General features: G+C 40.7%; 2 protein-coding genes across 2 annotated transcripts; both read right to left on the reverse strand.

Moving 5' to 3' along the window:
* Positions 1-243: 243 nt before the first annotated feature.
* LOC147576502 (olfactory receptor 4C6-like) lies at positions 244-1,180 on the reverse strand. Its single transcript, XM_086679394.1, has one exon. The coding sequence runs from the start codon at positions 1,156-1,158 to the stop codon at positions 244-246; it is 915 nt and encodes a 304-aa protein (XP_086535520.1). The 5' UTR covers positions 1,159-1,180.
* Positions 1,181-13,818: 12,638 nt separating this feature from the next.
* Positions 13,819-14,745, reverse strand: LOC112864918 (olfactory receptor 4C3D-like). Its single transcript, XM_025927926.1, has one exon. The coding sequence runs from the start codon at positions 14,743-14,745 to the stop codon at positions 13,819-13,821; it is 927 nt and encodes a 308-aa protein (XP_025783711.1).
* Between the last annotated feature and the right edge of the window lie 1,744 nt (positions 14,746-16,489).

The raw sequence follows: 16,489 nt of genomic DNA on the forward strand, positions 1-16,489 counted from the left end.
AATCTAGTAAGAAAAGTGATGGAGTATAAAATGTACTGGAGAGGTGGGAAATAGGGTGATTGTAGTGTCTTAGTGTGATTTGCATATTAAAAGATGCCATTGGCTGCCATGTGCCCAATGGATTGGGATGAATGGTGGAGGGACAAAACCTCATTGTCCTTGAAGGAAAGATTTGCCCTTCGCATACAAATTAGTGACACCCCAGGGTTGTTTGTTTCTTATACCTTCTTGTATAGAAGTGTCTTATGCCTTCTTGACCCACAATTTCCTCATGGCATTTTTCACCTCTGCATTCCTCAAGGTGTAGATCAGGGGGTTTAACATGGGTGCAACAATGGTAAAGGACACAGCCATTGCTTTGTCTATGGGGTAAGTGGCCACAGGCCGCATGTACAGGAAAATGCAGGGCACAAAGAACAAGACGACCACAGTGAGGTGGGAGCCACAGGTCGACAGGGCTTTGCGCCGCCCCGCAGAGCTGCAAGACTTCAGGGAGCAGAGGATGACCACATAGGAGGCCACGAGGATAAGGAAGATGGTCACACACATCACCCCACTGTTGAGGATGACTAAGAGACCCAGGGTGTGGGTGTCCATGCAGGCGAGTTTCAGCAATGGGAACAAATCACACATGAAGTGATCGATGACATTGGGACCACAGAAGGGTATTTGATACATGAAGAGAAGCTGTATTGCTGCGTGGATAAACCCCCCCACGCAGGCGCCTCCCAGCAGCAGGCGGCACACCGGAGGGTTCATGATGCTCGGGTAGTGCAGGGGCTTACAGATGGCCACGTAGCGGTCATAGGCCATCACGACGAGAAGGATGACCCCCACACCACCAAAGAAATGCTCCGCAAAGAGTTGGGTCATGCAGCCTTCAAAGGAGATGGTAGTTCTCTCGGAGAAGGAGTCCACGATCGTCTTGGGGGCAATGACAGAACAGTAGGTGGCATCCATGAAGGACAAGGAAGTGAGGAAAAAATACATAGGTGATCTCAGGCTCTGACTTGTGATCACGGTTACCACCATGAGTAGGTTCCCCAAAACCGTGGACACGTACAGGATTAGAAACACAGCAGAGAGCATTTTCCGCAGCTCTGGGTTCTCTGTGATGCCCAAAAGAATGAATTCAGTCGCATTGTTTGGATTCTCCATTTACTTTGGGCTGAGATAAGCACACCACACTGAGCTGGAAAATCTACAAAAGAATACTATTTTGAATCAGTAATCATTGAGTGTGCTGGACAATTTTTTCACTGTGTCTTATACCTTCTTGACCTACTTTTTTCTCCAGCCACTGACACAGCAACCAGCTGCTAACAGTATAGCCTGACAAGAGCTCCATCCTACTGATCCCTCCACCAACACCTTCACTCCCCAGTACATCTGTTGTTTCCTGTCCCCATATGTGTTGCTTGAGATACTTGGAAAACCCCACTTCATCGTTCTGGCGCATACTCCTACCTGGAAATATGAAGAGATTAACATACTTGAAAGAAATCCTAGGCCATTCATAAATAGAAGCCAGAGAATAAATGGTAACCAGTTTAACCACAATCTTGGATTAACTTGCCTTTCTCCCCTATTTCACCCTCCCCATTCACTGCCTCCAGAATAAACCACCTACGTACAAGCCTTCTCTCAGCCTCTGATTTTTGGTAACTTCAAGCCAGAAGCTAACACTCATTTATCACTAGACACACCCAACAACCAAGAACACATAAATTCTCCTTCACTTCTTCCACATATGCAGAGAGCACTTAGAATGATCTAAGTTGAACAGCCTACCAGCTAGGTCATATCCCAAGGACTCCCCACTTATTAAAAGCTATACTCTTTCCATGTACATGTTATCTTCTCAAACTGGATTATTATTACGTTTTGGGAATATGTCTCAGGCAGTGGAATACCCTATGAGACATTTTCTACATTTTAGAGATAAGATATGGAGGCTTCAAAGAGTAGAAAAATAAGACACTAAGCTCCCACCGTTAGAAAACATTGAAACCAAATTCAAATCCGGCTTTTCCTGGATCAAAATCAATAGCAATGGCAAACAATGTCACTTCTCTTAAGAGTCTATCAAGTTCTCGATATGGTAGAGACATTTGCTTCATGATATAATTTCGTTATCATAACAAACCAGTGAGATAAATTTATGCTTCCTGTGCTCATTTTACTAAATAAATCCTACAGTAAAATTCAACAACAAATTTGATGACAATTTAACCATAAAGAACGTGTTCTAGGGGCGCCTGGGTGGCGCAGTCGGTTAAGCGTCCGACTTCAGCCAGGTCAGGATCTCGCGGTCCGTGAGTTCGAGCCCCGCGTCAGGCTCTGGGCTGATGGCTCGGAGCCTGGAGCCTGTTTCCGATTCTGTGTCTCCCTCTCTCTCTGCCCCTCCCCCGTTCATGCTCTGTCTCTCTCTGTCCCAAAAATAAATAAACGTTGAAAAAAAAAAAAAAAGAACGTGTTCTAATTATATATATAATCCAATCCTGAAACTAGAAATTACAACTAATTAACTGTAACTAACATTCCAAGACTCTAATAATTTTCCAGATATGCTGACTAAAGAAAATAAAACTGTGCCTCTTTCTCTGCCCAAGGAAGACCCCGATCCAACTTAGCTGATATCACCCCTGCACGTGAGCCTGAACTAGTATAAACCATTGCTTCCATTTTTCCTTGTGAAGGAGTGCCCCAGGTGAAACAAAGAATTTTAAAGAATAACCAAAATATCAATAAAACAATTCATTTATTTTTTTTTTTACTCACTATGTACCAGCAAGGTACTTAGTCTGTTACATGCATTATTGCAATTATTTTTCATATCACATGAGTTGGAGGCTATCATAAATCCCATCTTGAGGATGAGGAAACTGATGTTTGGAGTCAGTAAGCATCTCATCTAAAATAAGTGAGGATTATGAATCCATATAATCTCATTTTGAGACACGAGCTCTTAACCATTACACTATGCCACTGAAGGAGTGAACAGTGGCCTCAGTCAGCTATATACAAGTGTCACTGCCACCAAATGATATGATAAAAGCACTGTTCCAGTAGTAAACTTCTCTTTGCTATGACTACCTAAGCAGAGGCTGTCTGCCACTTGATAGGAATATGTTAGAGACCTATGGGGAATATAAATAAGGTTCTCTAAGATTCCTCTAAATCCCCAAAGACACATTCCTAATATTCCTTTTACTAAACAAGGTACACAATTGCCAAGGCACTGTTTGCAATCTACAGTATGGGCTAACCCCAATCTCCAGGATAGGCTAACCCCAATCTGCAATATGGGCTAACCCCAATCTCTAGGATAGGCTAACCCCAATCTGCAATATGAGCTAACCCCAATCTCCAGGATAGGCTAACCCCAATCTGCAATATGGGCTAACCCCAATCTACAGTATGGGCTAACCCCAATCTCCAGGATAGGCTAACCCCAATCTGCAATATGGACTAACCCCAATCTACAGTATGGACTAACCCCAATCTCCACCTCAGAACTTTAAAAGTCCTATAATAGCCCTAATAGTGTAGAAGGAACATAGTCTCAGAATCAGGCTAGCCGGGTTTCATTCCAAATTATCCCTCTTATCTCTGAAGATGTGTCGTCACATTCTCACCACTCTGGGCCTCCGTTTCCTCATCTGGAGAAGGAGGCAGCTGTGGTAGATGAGTGGAATGCTAGGGGTTTAAAGGAGCCAGTTCAGGGACCCTGTCCCTCTCAAGCACAGAAGCTTGGCTCCTACCTGCCTTAAATGTTCCCACTTCCAAGTAAGATGTCCTTTGAGCCATCTCAGGACTTAAAATATTTTAAAGCATAATACACTAGAATAGAGACTCATGCCCCTTCTGTCTTAAAATCTATAAATTTGTTATAGTTCTTTTCTGACCACTGATACACACTCGGTATGACACTCAAGGCCTTGCCTCATACTAATCAACCTCATTTTTTGTATGCCTCCTTCGCACAGAGGTCAAAGCCATCTCTTACTGCCAGAACACACATGTCAGTCTGTCCAGTCTGGTAGGAGAGGCCGTGGGTTCAGAGCGAGCAGACTTAGCTCTCTGTCCCACTCCTGGCACTCACGGACTGGACAACCTTCAACCCTGCAAAAAGAAAACAATGTAATTAGCCGTTAAAGGGGCAGAGAGAGAGGGAGACACAGAATCCGAAGCAGGCTCCAGGCTCTGAGCTGTCAGCACAGAGCCTGACGCGGGGCTTGAACTCACGAACCGTGAGAGATCATGACCTGAGCCGGAGTCAGACGCCCAACCGACTGAGCCACCCAGGCGCCCCTGATTTTTTTCTTTTAATTCCCACAAAAGCCATAGGAGACAGGAACCCGTATTACCCTGGTTTTCTGATGCAGTGGTTAAGGCTTAGAGAAGTTGTACACTTTTCGTAAGTCTGTGACCAAGTCCATGGCACAGGATACTAACCACCATCTCTGCAGCCTCTCTAAGAATTCCATACCCTGCCTCACAATGCTTTCTGAAGCACCGAAGGAAGTGCCAGGCATGAGAATGTTTGGGGAGCACTAACAAAATATTCACGACTATTTTCTGTTCCTATAAGCTCCTGTCTTCCTCCTGCCTCTGCCCATGCCATCTATTATCAACAAACCCATTATTATTCTTCCTTTCTGCCTCATTTCTTCCCGAATGCCCCCTTCACCACCATCATTCTGGATATTTGCTACAATGTCCAGCTAGGGTACATATCAGTGGCAATTCAGCTGTATTCCTGGCCAATTTTTTAAAAATTTCATGTCAGTGTTATCTCCCTATGTGGATGCTTAAGGATAGCTAATTTATTCTATTTCCACAAATGTCTGATGCTGTGCTGTGTACACTCTAGTCATTTAATTAAATTTAATTAAATCCATGAAACTGGATTCAACCAAGGAAAATAGTATCCAAGGAAAATGCCCAAACAATACTGGTGCCCGTCTTGCCTCCAGAAATGAGAAAGTGCCATTGTCAGAGCCAGGCTATCCTTCTGGCATCTAAGCTCATATATCCCATCTTTCAGCTTTCTCATTTCTACTCCTAGGCATACATTAGCCAATGCCAAGAGTGGAGCCCTACCTTGGATTTGCACTTTAGTGTTGAACCACCGCCTTCAGATCCTCTTTGTAATAATGCCTTCTTTTTCCAGTGTTCCTATGAAATACGTTGGCTAAAAGACCATTCAGACAAAGAAGTGAAAAATTACATTGCTTCAATTCTCTAATGATTACCTAGACAGTACATATTTCTCATTCCATAACATGTCCAAAACTGTGAGGGATAGAGGAGGTGCCCTACCTGTAAAGAAGGAAACAGAATGAGCATTCCTGAAATGATGCATATACAATGTAAGTTCCAGAAGGGAAATTATCAGTATGATCTATAGATTTCAAAGAAGATTAGGTGATCTAAGCCTTGACATGAGAATTTAGAAACTTCTAAGTTTTTAATAAAGAAAGTCAACAGGAAAGAGAACAGCATGAGCAAGGCATGAAGAAAGGAAAAACATAATGTACATAGCCAAAATATGTGAACTCTGACATCACAGAAACCTACATTTCATTCTGGACCTGCCAGGGATGTAATCAACCAGAAGTTACACATGGTCTTTAAATCACGGGGTTTTTTTCAGAGTTGTATTAAACATAATAAGTTCCGAGCATTATAGTTTAGGTTTTGATATTTACATTTATAAATATTAAAATGGGATAAAATATTAAATTAAATTATAGTGCAGATGTTTGTTAAATATGTATTATAATGCTTGTGATATTTTTGATGTCTCATAAAAGTTAGTCACATACACCCCTACTAACTGAGTTATGACATACCTTGAGTAGGTGTGCCTAGCTAAACTGGAGTTCAATTGGGAGTAAGGAGTAAGAACTTAAAGACCTATGTAAAATTCCTGATTTTCCACACTACAGTCAGTTCTCACTTCTGAGTACATAAAATAGGCCAGACAACTTCTCTGTGCCTCAGTTCCATTTTCTATAAAGTGGGAAGGTAATGTTACCTATTCCAAAAGGCTGTTGTAAGGATTAAATGATCTTATAAATGTAAAGGATCAGGAGATCCTTAGATCAGGATCTCTATTTCTCTTCCTAGAATGAGGAGAAGGACACTGACCACAAACTATTTTAAAACAGATCCTCTGCCTTTGGATCACGTGTTTACACAGGCTTCTAGTAAAGGATATTAGATTTTATTAGAAGTATCCATATACTTCTACTAAATGCTCAGTTTAAGTTTTATAAATCACAAAAGTAAGATATGGCTCTTGGAAAATATTTCGTATGGAGAGGTAGAGTGATAGAAAGCTGAAAGTCAAAGGACCACTCCCAAGCATAAGCCCTACTGGACCCTTTATTGATAGTGTAGTTCACTCTTTTCAGATGTGCATTTGTATGCAGGAATATTCTATGTGCACATTTATGTGTTTTGCTCTATATAAAAGTATATAAAATATAATAATATTCTTGAAATTTTAATTTAACTGTTTGGGCATTATTTGTCAACAGTTATGAATTTTCCTACATTTTAACTTCTGCATGTGATTCTATTTTATGGCTGTACTATAATTCATATAACCAATTTGTTTTTGCTTGACATTTATGCTATTTCTAGTATTCTGTCCTATACACAATGATGCACTGGACGTCACTTTACTGACATTTTTACTTTCTGGTTTGAATGTTTCCTGGTTGAATACTTCCTGGTTGGAGAAATTCCTAGTAATGCCATCACCGGATCAAAAACTATGCATATGTCGAATATCGATTGCTTCTGTAACTGTTCTCTCAAAATCCTGAAGTATCTTTCATTCTCATTAACAGTGTATGAAAGAGTAGTTTTTCCCACAGTTTTACTCACAGCGAATATTATCAATCTTGATTATATTAACCAAATGATAAGGTAAAAATCATACATTAGTTTAATTCACATTTAATCATTCATTCATTGAATTTCATCAATGACCTAAACAAGAAATATATTATTGGTCTCCAGATGAAGCTAAAGTAAATTTACTATGTAAATTTTTTTTTAATTTTTTTTAATGTTTATTTGTTTTTGAGAGAGAGGGAGAGACAGAACATGAGCAGGGGAGGGGCAGAGGGAGAGGGAGACACAGAATCCAAAGCAGGCTCCAGGCTCTGACCTGCCAGCACAGAGCCAGATGCAGGGCTTGAACTCACAAACCACGAGATCATGACCTGAGCTGAAGTCAGATGCTCAGCTGACTGAGCTACCCAGGCTCCCCTATATGCACTGTGATATTGATGTAGAGATATATAGTCTATACACAAAATATCAAAATAATAGTAATAATTTAGCATGTGCTGCATACCACATATTTTGCTAGTACGTAATACATGTTTTCTCATTTAATTCTCACATCTGGCTCTGTTTAGACAAATTTTATGGCTGAGAAAAAGCAGAATAATTAACTTGTGTAGGCTATACAGTTAATAAATGATAGAACCTGTATTTGAATCCAAGTTATGGCTGATTCATGTTTCTAAATGTGTGAATGTCTTATGGAGCCGAATAATTTCTTCAGTAAAATCCTGGACCACAAGAAATGCGTTTATGGATGTCCCTGAGTTGTCCTTTAACGAGCAATCAATAGCCCCGTATTTCTCAGAATATCTGTACCCAGAACATATGCATCATCAGTAGAATGTCTCTAATTAAGAGCTTTAAAAGGATTATTTTTGTCAGCAAGTCTTCCTAATTCATTTTGCTTTCCTTGCGAGATGAGTGGAGAAGGAATTATCTACAATAGCACCTCTATGGGTTGGAAATTACTATACCATTGTAGATACAAAACTTAATGTTCTCTAGGGATGTTTCCAGTGGGAGGGCGCTGAATCCCGGAAGAACCTTTCTTGATTTCACGACCCCATCCCCGAGCAAATCATATCAGCATCACCTTCAGCACCAACACTAACACCCTGCAGTGGACAGAGCTGCTCACATATAAATGTGTATGTGCTTATATAAATATATGTTTTATATAAATATATTTTTTAAATCTAATTCATCTTTACATGAAAACTGAAAGCCAAACAGGGCGCCTGGGTGGCTCAGTAGGTTAAGCATCCGACTTCGGCTCAGGTCATGGTCTCATGGTTCAAGCCCCGCGTCGAGCTCTGTGCTGACAGCTCACAGCCTGGAGCCTTCTTCAGATTCTGTGTCTCCCTCTCTCTCTGCCCTTCCCCCACTGGTGCGCTCTCTCTCTCTCTCTCTCTCTCCCTCTCTCTGTCTCTCAAAAATAAACATTGGAAAAAAATGAAACTAAACATTTGAAGTATCATTAAACTAAATCGGGAATAAAGCACCATGTAAATTCGTTCTCAAAGGTTATTGGAAAATCAAAGCTAAAAGCAGTTGGCACAAGAAGAAAGCAGAAACATACATGTGTAATATATACATATATATGTGTATTCATGTGCACACACACACACACACACACACAGAGTTGCATGAAAAAAAGGAAACAAAAATCTCTCTAAAACCATCCTAGACTTACAAGCTATTCCTGTTCCTCCCCTTCCTAAGAGCGCATCCCTAAAACATAAATACACTCTCATAGTTACTAATCTCATGACTTGGATTAGGCAGACACTTACGTTTTGATAATTTGCTAAAAGAGATTAAAGCAAATCCCATCAAAAGTGTTGATAGGTTAAGGCTCTCCATTCTGAAGCCACAAATTTGCGTGTAGAGACAAAACCATTGAACTACTGACACATTTTAAGTATTATTGTATATGTGTATAAAGTGATTCAATTAGTTCAACAATTTCAAAGTAGTTCAAATTAAGAAGAACATGTTTAATACTCACGTAACTTGTTGAAGTCACCTTCAGTGCTCGACCTGATGTCTTCCTTGTGACCTCCAAAAGCCAGTTACCCGATGGTTCCAGAAGGTAGAAGGCAGAGATTGTACAAGTAAATTCTCCAGGATAATGTCAGGGTAACCAAAGTTCTGGCCCCATCCAGGATGTACTTACATGAACTTTCATCTACAAAATAGCTACAAATCATGACCTATTAGAGTTTCCATTGAGCAGATCAAAGCATACAGGCAAGTAAATCAGGACACGCACTGCAGACACATCGTCTGATCATTTCATGGGGAGCTATTTCTATAGGACCAGAGTTTCTCATGATTTTGGATGAAAGATTTACAACAGATGCTCTAAGTGTCCAAGAATTTAAATAGGAAACAACCCTTGTAGATGGCAGAGAAACTCAAATTTCATCTAAATAAGAAAGGTTGCCAAATAAAAAAAAAAAAAAGACAGCTAAGCTATTTACAAAATCATTCATAGAACTTGGCTGTATTTTGAGCTTAATTTGTAAAGAGTTTCCAATCCACATCTTAGAAGAAACACTATTAATAAGATGTTCTCCTTCGGGTAATAGTCTTGAGCTAAGAGGGCAGAGCGCCATTTTCCAATGGCACAGAATTTCCAAGTGTGCAGACTTGTATCATTCCACAGCATCCCCTTGAGGCTGTGTCTCTACTGACTGGGGAGCTAATCACTGTACCAGTGAATTCCTATCCACCCCTACAAGGATCTGTTTTTCTCCGGGGCAGAACTTCACTGGAGACAGGCCAGGCTGATGCTCCACAAACACAACCCCAGATCCTGGTATTAACCATTCAATTATCTGCTCCCAATGTAACCTCTCTTCTTCAGTACTTCAGTAACAGAATGGTCACACAACCATCCATCTGCCTAATAACCTAGATGAAGAAAAGCCAACACACCTAGCAAATCCTGGAACCAAGTTTTTCCACTACTTAGTCTGGTGTCCCCTTCATCTTTTAAGACTATTATTAAAATTGTCACACCTAACTGCAGAACAGTTGCCATTATTAAGGATTTTAAACAATGTACCTCAGCCAGAAAAAAAGAAGGACTCAATTCTTTCTCACTCCATAACAATAGTACTCTCAAATAACATGTTTTCAATTTAGAAATATCTGGAATGATAGCCTTCATTCTTTTTCCACCTTCAATAGTGAAAAATATCAATATGCTACATTTACAACATAGTACACAGAATACAACAGTCTCCTGAGGAAGTCTCCAGAAAAGGAAGAGTCTCTCAGTTTTATTGAGTATGACTCACAAAGGTGATGGGCCATCTTCCGCACTTGGATTATTTTTACCAACATCTTAGAATCACTTCATGTTCTTACCTAACCACTTTGATATGTAGGTTAGGGGAAGCTTCTCAATCTTTTTATTTTTCATTACTACCCTCCTAAGTCACCGTTGTAGAGATTCTAATTACCCTCACTAAAAATTTAACACCACGGATATATTATCCATGTATGTACCTTATGTATATCTGTACTTTATATATAAAAACAGTAAGATATTTTTATTCCCCAAGAAATTGTTTTTACCTGAACGAAGAATACTTTACCCTTTGCAAAAGCAGATGAAAAAGCTTACTTACAAAAAGAAAGGTGGGGGGCCCTGGGTGGCTCAGTCAGGTAAGCATCTGAGTCTTGAATTTGGCTCAGGTCATGATCTCAGGGTCATGAGATTGAGCCCCGCGTTGGGTTCCATGCTGGGTGTGGAGCCTGTTAAGATTCTGTTTCTCTCTGCCCCTCCCCCACTCATACGCAAGTGTTCTTTCTCCCTCTCAAAAAAAAATAATAATAATAAAATGAAAACATAAAGAAATGGGTGAAGGTAAATAATGTGGTTAAATGTGAGTGTGACTGAAATTCTAGTTGTGCTACAAACAAGTACACACATCTATATCCAGTTCTTCTGCACCACCTCCTTAATATAATGTTTTTCATCATACCTATTACCAACACAATTACATTTTTCATTCATTTGTTCACTTGCTTATTAACCATCTGCTCCCCGCTGTAATTTAAGTTCCACACAAACACAACCTGTTTGTATTAGTCAACGTCTTATACCAAGCCCCCAGAACTCTCTGGCACACTGTGGGAATTAAATAGTATTTTTTTTTTTTTAATAAAGGAAATGAGAATTTCCTAAACTCAGTTGACTTTGGAGCCATTTTTCAAGCAATAAATATTCACACATGGAACAGCGATTGTAAAAGCCCTAGAGAAACGACATTAAGTGCTTCAAAGCACTACCCTCATGCCCAGACTATCAGTCTCCTCAACGATTGAATTGCTTGTTTTTCTTTCAAATATCTTTCTCGCCCATACTTCATTCACTGTCTTTCAAATGCAACCATTTGAATTTCATTTCCTGAGCCCATTACATCCCACTTTTCACGATGTCCATGAAAGGAAATACATCTGTGGACATGAGATCATCAAGTGGCTTTTCTCGGACACAAGAAGAATCAAGAGAGTACAGGTAGCCTGGGAAACCAGGCTCAGGGGAAGGCTGAAGGGAAGAAAGTGACCCCCAAATAAGGGGGAAAAAAATGCCTCAAGGACAATCTTCACAATGTGGCCAATGAGTTGTTCTGCGTTTTGGTTATTTCACTTCATGCCAGCAAGGAATAGTGGGAAGTGGGAAGAATAGAGGAGGCAGAGCCTAAAAGTCTTGATATTGACACTTAACCCTTATTGAATCGCATTTTTTTTTGCATAAATAGTGTAAAGATCCATCGAATAAAACGTATTGCATAAAGAGACTTACAGCACGTAAAGCACTATCAAAATGTGTGCATCACAGTTGGTCTTCAACAAGAGTTAGCTCACTCCCCTCACTTATTGCCTGATAGTCTCACCGAATTAGAAGTCCACATAAACCAAAGTCTCCTTGTACAACAGATATGACCATTATGTGTCTTATTAATTTTTCAGAGTAAATATACTTCTTTCCCTCCTGTTGTTTTAAGTATCAGAAATAATCAGACGGCACTTGGCCTTCATGAGAGAATCTCGATGATGAGATTCTTTGCAAAGGATTACCTTAACATCCCTTGAAATTATTCCCAAACCAGCAGGCCTCCTTCAACAGTCTCCTGACAACAGGAGACAGTGTTAGACCGTCTTACATTTCTCCTTTCAGGTCTTAATGCCTGTCAAGTTTGCTGTTGACAATTTATAATCTGTGCCTCTTTAATCTTCTCATGTGGTACAGCCCTAAGACACAATCGTTGGCTGTAGCTCCCCTCTTCCAATCTCCCCTTTTGTCTCAATGTAGAAACATTTACTCAATACTTTCCCTGTTCTTACCCCTGGCTCCTATCTAACTGTCAAACTGAACCACACATTGTTTGGTCTGGAGTCTGTTGTGCTTAATTGCCACCAGCAATTGCAAACTTGATCTCTTTTAACAGATTAAGCGCTGGTATATCATCTTCCAGGCCTCGACTTCGTGGGAAAATGTTCTATGCCTTATGATTTGAGACAGCCAGGCATAAACTAGGACACACAGTCACCCCCGAGAAAAGATAGACCGTGCTCTGGCATTACCCGTGCGGTCAAATTAAGATGCAAGTCCAGATGACCAGCGAGCTTGAGAAAGGGACCTCTGTGGGAAGTAACATAAGTTGAAGCCTTATAGTCAGAGAAGCTTTGTTTCGAAAGTGCTGCGTAGTAAAAGAGAATGACCCGGCAGATTCCACGTGCACAGAAGAGTGTTATTGCGTAAACGTATCTCTATATGTAAGACAAGGCTACAACCAATTTTGACACCATCTTTCTTGAAGGACAAAGTGAATCATCAAGACCTGCAGAAAAATGTCTTATCCATAGATATAAATGCTTCAGACAACTGTGTTTTATTTGAAAGAAAGTAGGACTGAGATCTGGAAGACCCGTGTTCAAGTGTTGCAGCTGAAACTCGTAGACGTGTGACCTGAGGCAAGTAAATTAGTAAACCTCTCTTGTCACCAATTTGCCTCTCTGTAAAATGAGGACAGTAATATTGGAACTACCAATTTTGTATGTGGATAAATCACCTGAGCTGAATATGCCTGATAAGTAATAAAATGTTCATTTAATATAAATGTATGTATCACAACCTCCCGAACAAAAAGCTTGAGAACCAAATCATATGTCCTTTTGTTAAGGTTAAATAAAATAATGTTTACTGTTGTTGTTTCAAATGGCTCAGGTTTCGGTAAGGAGAAAGAAAAAATTCCTTTATAGTAAAAAATATTTTAAAAAAATAAATAAACAATGAGTCATAAGGGTATTTTTAAAGATGAGACCAAACTGAGAGTAATTTCAACATTTCTGGCTTATTTTTTGTGCCAAAAAAGAAAACACCCTAAACTAGAACTATGTTATGAATTATTCCCTTCCTTTTGTGGGTGTCTTCCCTTTTGCCTTTGGTACATTCATAGGGCTAAAAAACATCAGCAGTAATTCTTTCACTCCCCAACTGTCCCCTCCACATATATCTACCTAAGAATTTCTATTTTCTGTTTCACCATAGGTGAGGCAAAAAAAAAAAAAAAAAAAGTCCTATGGAAAAAACGATTTCATCCAAGTAACATATGTATGAAAAATTTGGTAAAGTAACAGTAAGACTCTGGAGAAAAACATACTCTATAATAACCAAACTTGGGATTTATAGTCGTCTTTTCCATTGCATACCTTGAATCTATGAACACTGAGGCTTTGGTAAAGTACATTAAAAACTATCAAAAGCACCTATCAAAGGGCTTAGCCACTATTGAGTGTTTAATAAATGTTAGTATGTGGGACTTTTTTTTCTGTCAGCGATCTGCAAAATTTATTGATTCTCTTTCATGCTTTATGACAGATATAGTCCTCCCTATTTATATATACCATCACTTCCTTGGCATTATGAACAGCCTAACTAACTCTCTTCTTCCACAGACTCCTCATGGCATTTTTCACCTCTGTGTTTCTCACTGTATAAATGATAGGATTTAACATGGGAGTGAGGATTGCAAAGAACACAGTCACCAGCTTATCCACAGGGTAGGTGACCACAGGACGCATGTAGGTGAATATGCAAGGCACAAAAAAAAGTACAACTACGGCAAAGTGGGAGCCACATGTTGAGAGGGCTTTGTGTCGTCCTTCGGAGCCGTGGGAATTCAGGGACCTCAGAATGGCTATGTACGAGAGGAGTAGCATGGAAAAAATGAGCAAGCACATGGCCCCACTGTTGGCCGCCACCACCATTCCCAACCTGTAGGTGTCGCTGCAGGCAAGTTTCAGCAGAGGGAAGAGATCGCACATGAAGTGGTCAATGACGTTGGGACCACAGAAGGGCAAGCTGACCATGAAAAGCGTCTGCACAGCGGCATGCAGGATCCCCCCTAGCCAGGCCACCACCAGCAGGAGGCGGCAGAGCCCCTGTCGCATGATGGTTGTGTAGTGCAGGGGCTTGCAGATGGCCACATAGCGATCATAGGCCATGACAATAAGGAGGATGATCTCTGATCCTCCCAGGAAGTGCTCCACAAAGAGCTGAGTCAGGCAGCCACCCAAGGAGATGGTTCTCCTCTGATACAGCAGGTCGATGATCATTTTGGGGGTGGTCACAGAGGTGTAGGAGGCATCTATAAAAGACAAGTAAGTAAGAAAGAAATACATGGGAGCGGAAAGTGTGGGGCTGAGGGAGATGGTGATGACAACGAGCAGATTGGCAAGCACAGTAAATAGAAAAATGAACAAAAAGACCACGAAGAGTATTTTCTGCAAGCGTGGATTCTGCGTGAGTCCCAAGAGAAAAAATTCAGTCACATTGTTCGGAGGTGTGAGGATATCCATTCAAGAAGGAACACCCTCCTGGGGCCTGAATTCCCTACAGAGGGATAAAGAGAAATACCTATGAATCCATGAAAGGATTGTAGTCTGAATTTCATGGTACAAAAACAGTCACTGTAAATGTAGCGCATGTTCTGGGCACTCCTTGCCTCGGCGTTTGTTTTCATTCCTTCTAACTTCCTCCACAATGCTCCCACCTGTCTCTTCATACACCTCCCACCTGCCGCTTATAAACACCCAAAGGGCAGCTCCTGATGTGTAATTTATGGAGAAAACCCTGGGTGTTAAACACAAGTGGGATTTTCCGGGTTCCAACCCTAAGTGACTTCACTAAGTCATTTCAGTGTCCCATGCTTCTGAGCCCTCCTCTATGCCTGTGACCTTATAAATTGTAACTCAGTTACAACTGAGTTACAACTGTAACAACTGAGTTAACTTACAACGATAAGTCAGTTAAGGGTCTGACTTGATTTCAGCTCAGGTCAGGATCCCAGGGTGATGGGATCGGGCTCCATGCCAGGTGCTGCCCTCAGTGTGGAGCCTCCCTGGGATTCTCTCTCTCCCTCTTCCTCTGCCCCTCCCCAACTTGCATGTGCACTCTCTCTCTCAAAATAAATAAACACTTTTTTTCTGTTTATTTATTTTTGAAAGAAAGAGAGAGAGAGAGAGCACACAAGTGGGGAAGGAGCAGAGAGAGAGAGAGAGAGGGAGACACAGGATCTGAAGCAGGCTCCAGGCTCTGTCAGGGCAGAGCCTGACACAGGGCTGGAACTCATGAACCCGAGATCATGACGTGAGCTGAAGTCCAAATGCTTAACCGCCTGAGGCACCCAGGCGCCCCAAAAAATAAACACTTTAAAAAATAATAATAAAAGATAAAAGTTTTTAAAAATAAAAATTTCATGTGGAGAACAGAGTCTGTTAGATAAGATAGGTTATATGTGTGTGTGTGTATACGTGTGTGTGTAAACATGCACACACAAATATATAAAATCTATTACTTTAAGTGTGTATCATATGTTCACTTATTCAACAAATACTTATTGGACGCTTCTTATGTATATAAATGTGTTTGTCAACATAAAGTCATAAAAAGCGTCCCCGTTTAAGTGCCTTTAGTAGGGGCGCCTGGGTGGCTCAGTGGGTTGAGCGTCCGACTCCGGCTCAGGTCGTGATCTCATGGTCCGTGAGTTCGAGCCCCGCGTCGGGCTCTGTGCTGACATCTCGGAGCCCGGAGCCTGCTTCAGATTCTGTGTCTCCGTCTCTGTCTGCCCCTCCCCTACTCATACTCTGTCTCTCTCTGTCTCAGAAATAAATAAACATTAAATAAATGCCTTTAGTAACCCCTCCCCCAACACTTTATTACCAAACAGTAGCAGCGCATTCATTCATGAGACTCCCCCACTTCTTTATGCTCCTCTTACTGCATTCTCGTGCCCTCTCTTCCCATCCCCCCAAAGCATCCATCACCCATCATTCCTGCTTGCAGGATCTTGCATTATTAATGGAATGAGGAAATGTGGGGACATAAATCTCTCAAATGAAACAAGGGAGAAAACATAAATATGGCAAAACTTATCCTGCAGGAAAACATTTCTTTTCCTTCCAAAGGTAAATGGATAAAGAGTTTAATTTTTTAATTATCCAAGATGAAAATTTTATTCATATGTGAAAACCAAGTGTAGCAACCTCATAGCAAAATCAAGTAGTCCCTTATTCTGAGGTGGACTTCCCCGGAAGATTAGAA

The sequence above is a fragment of the Puma concolor genome, chromosome D1 (assembly GCF_028749965.1).
Source record: "Puma concolor isolate L17-30 chromosome D1, mPumCon1.1.hap2, whole genome shotgun sequence".
NCBI lineage: Eukaryota > Metazoa > Chordata > Mammalia > Carnivora > Felidae > Puma > Puma concolor.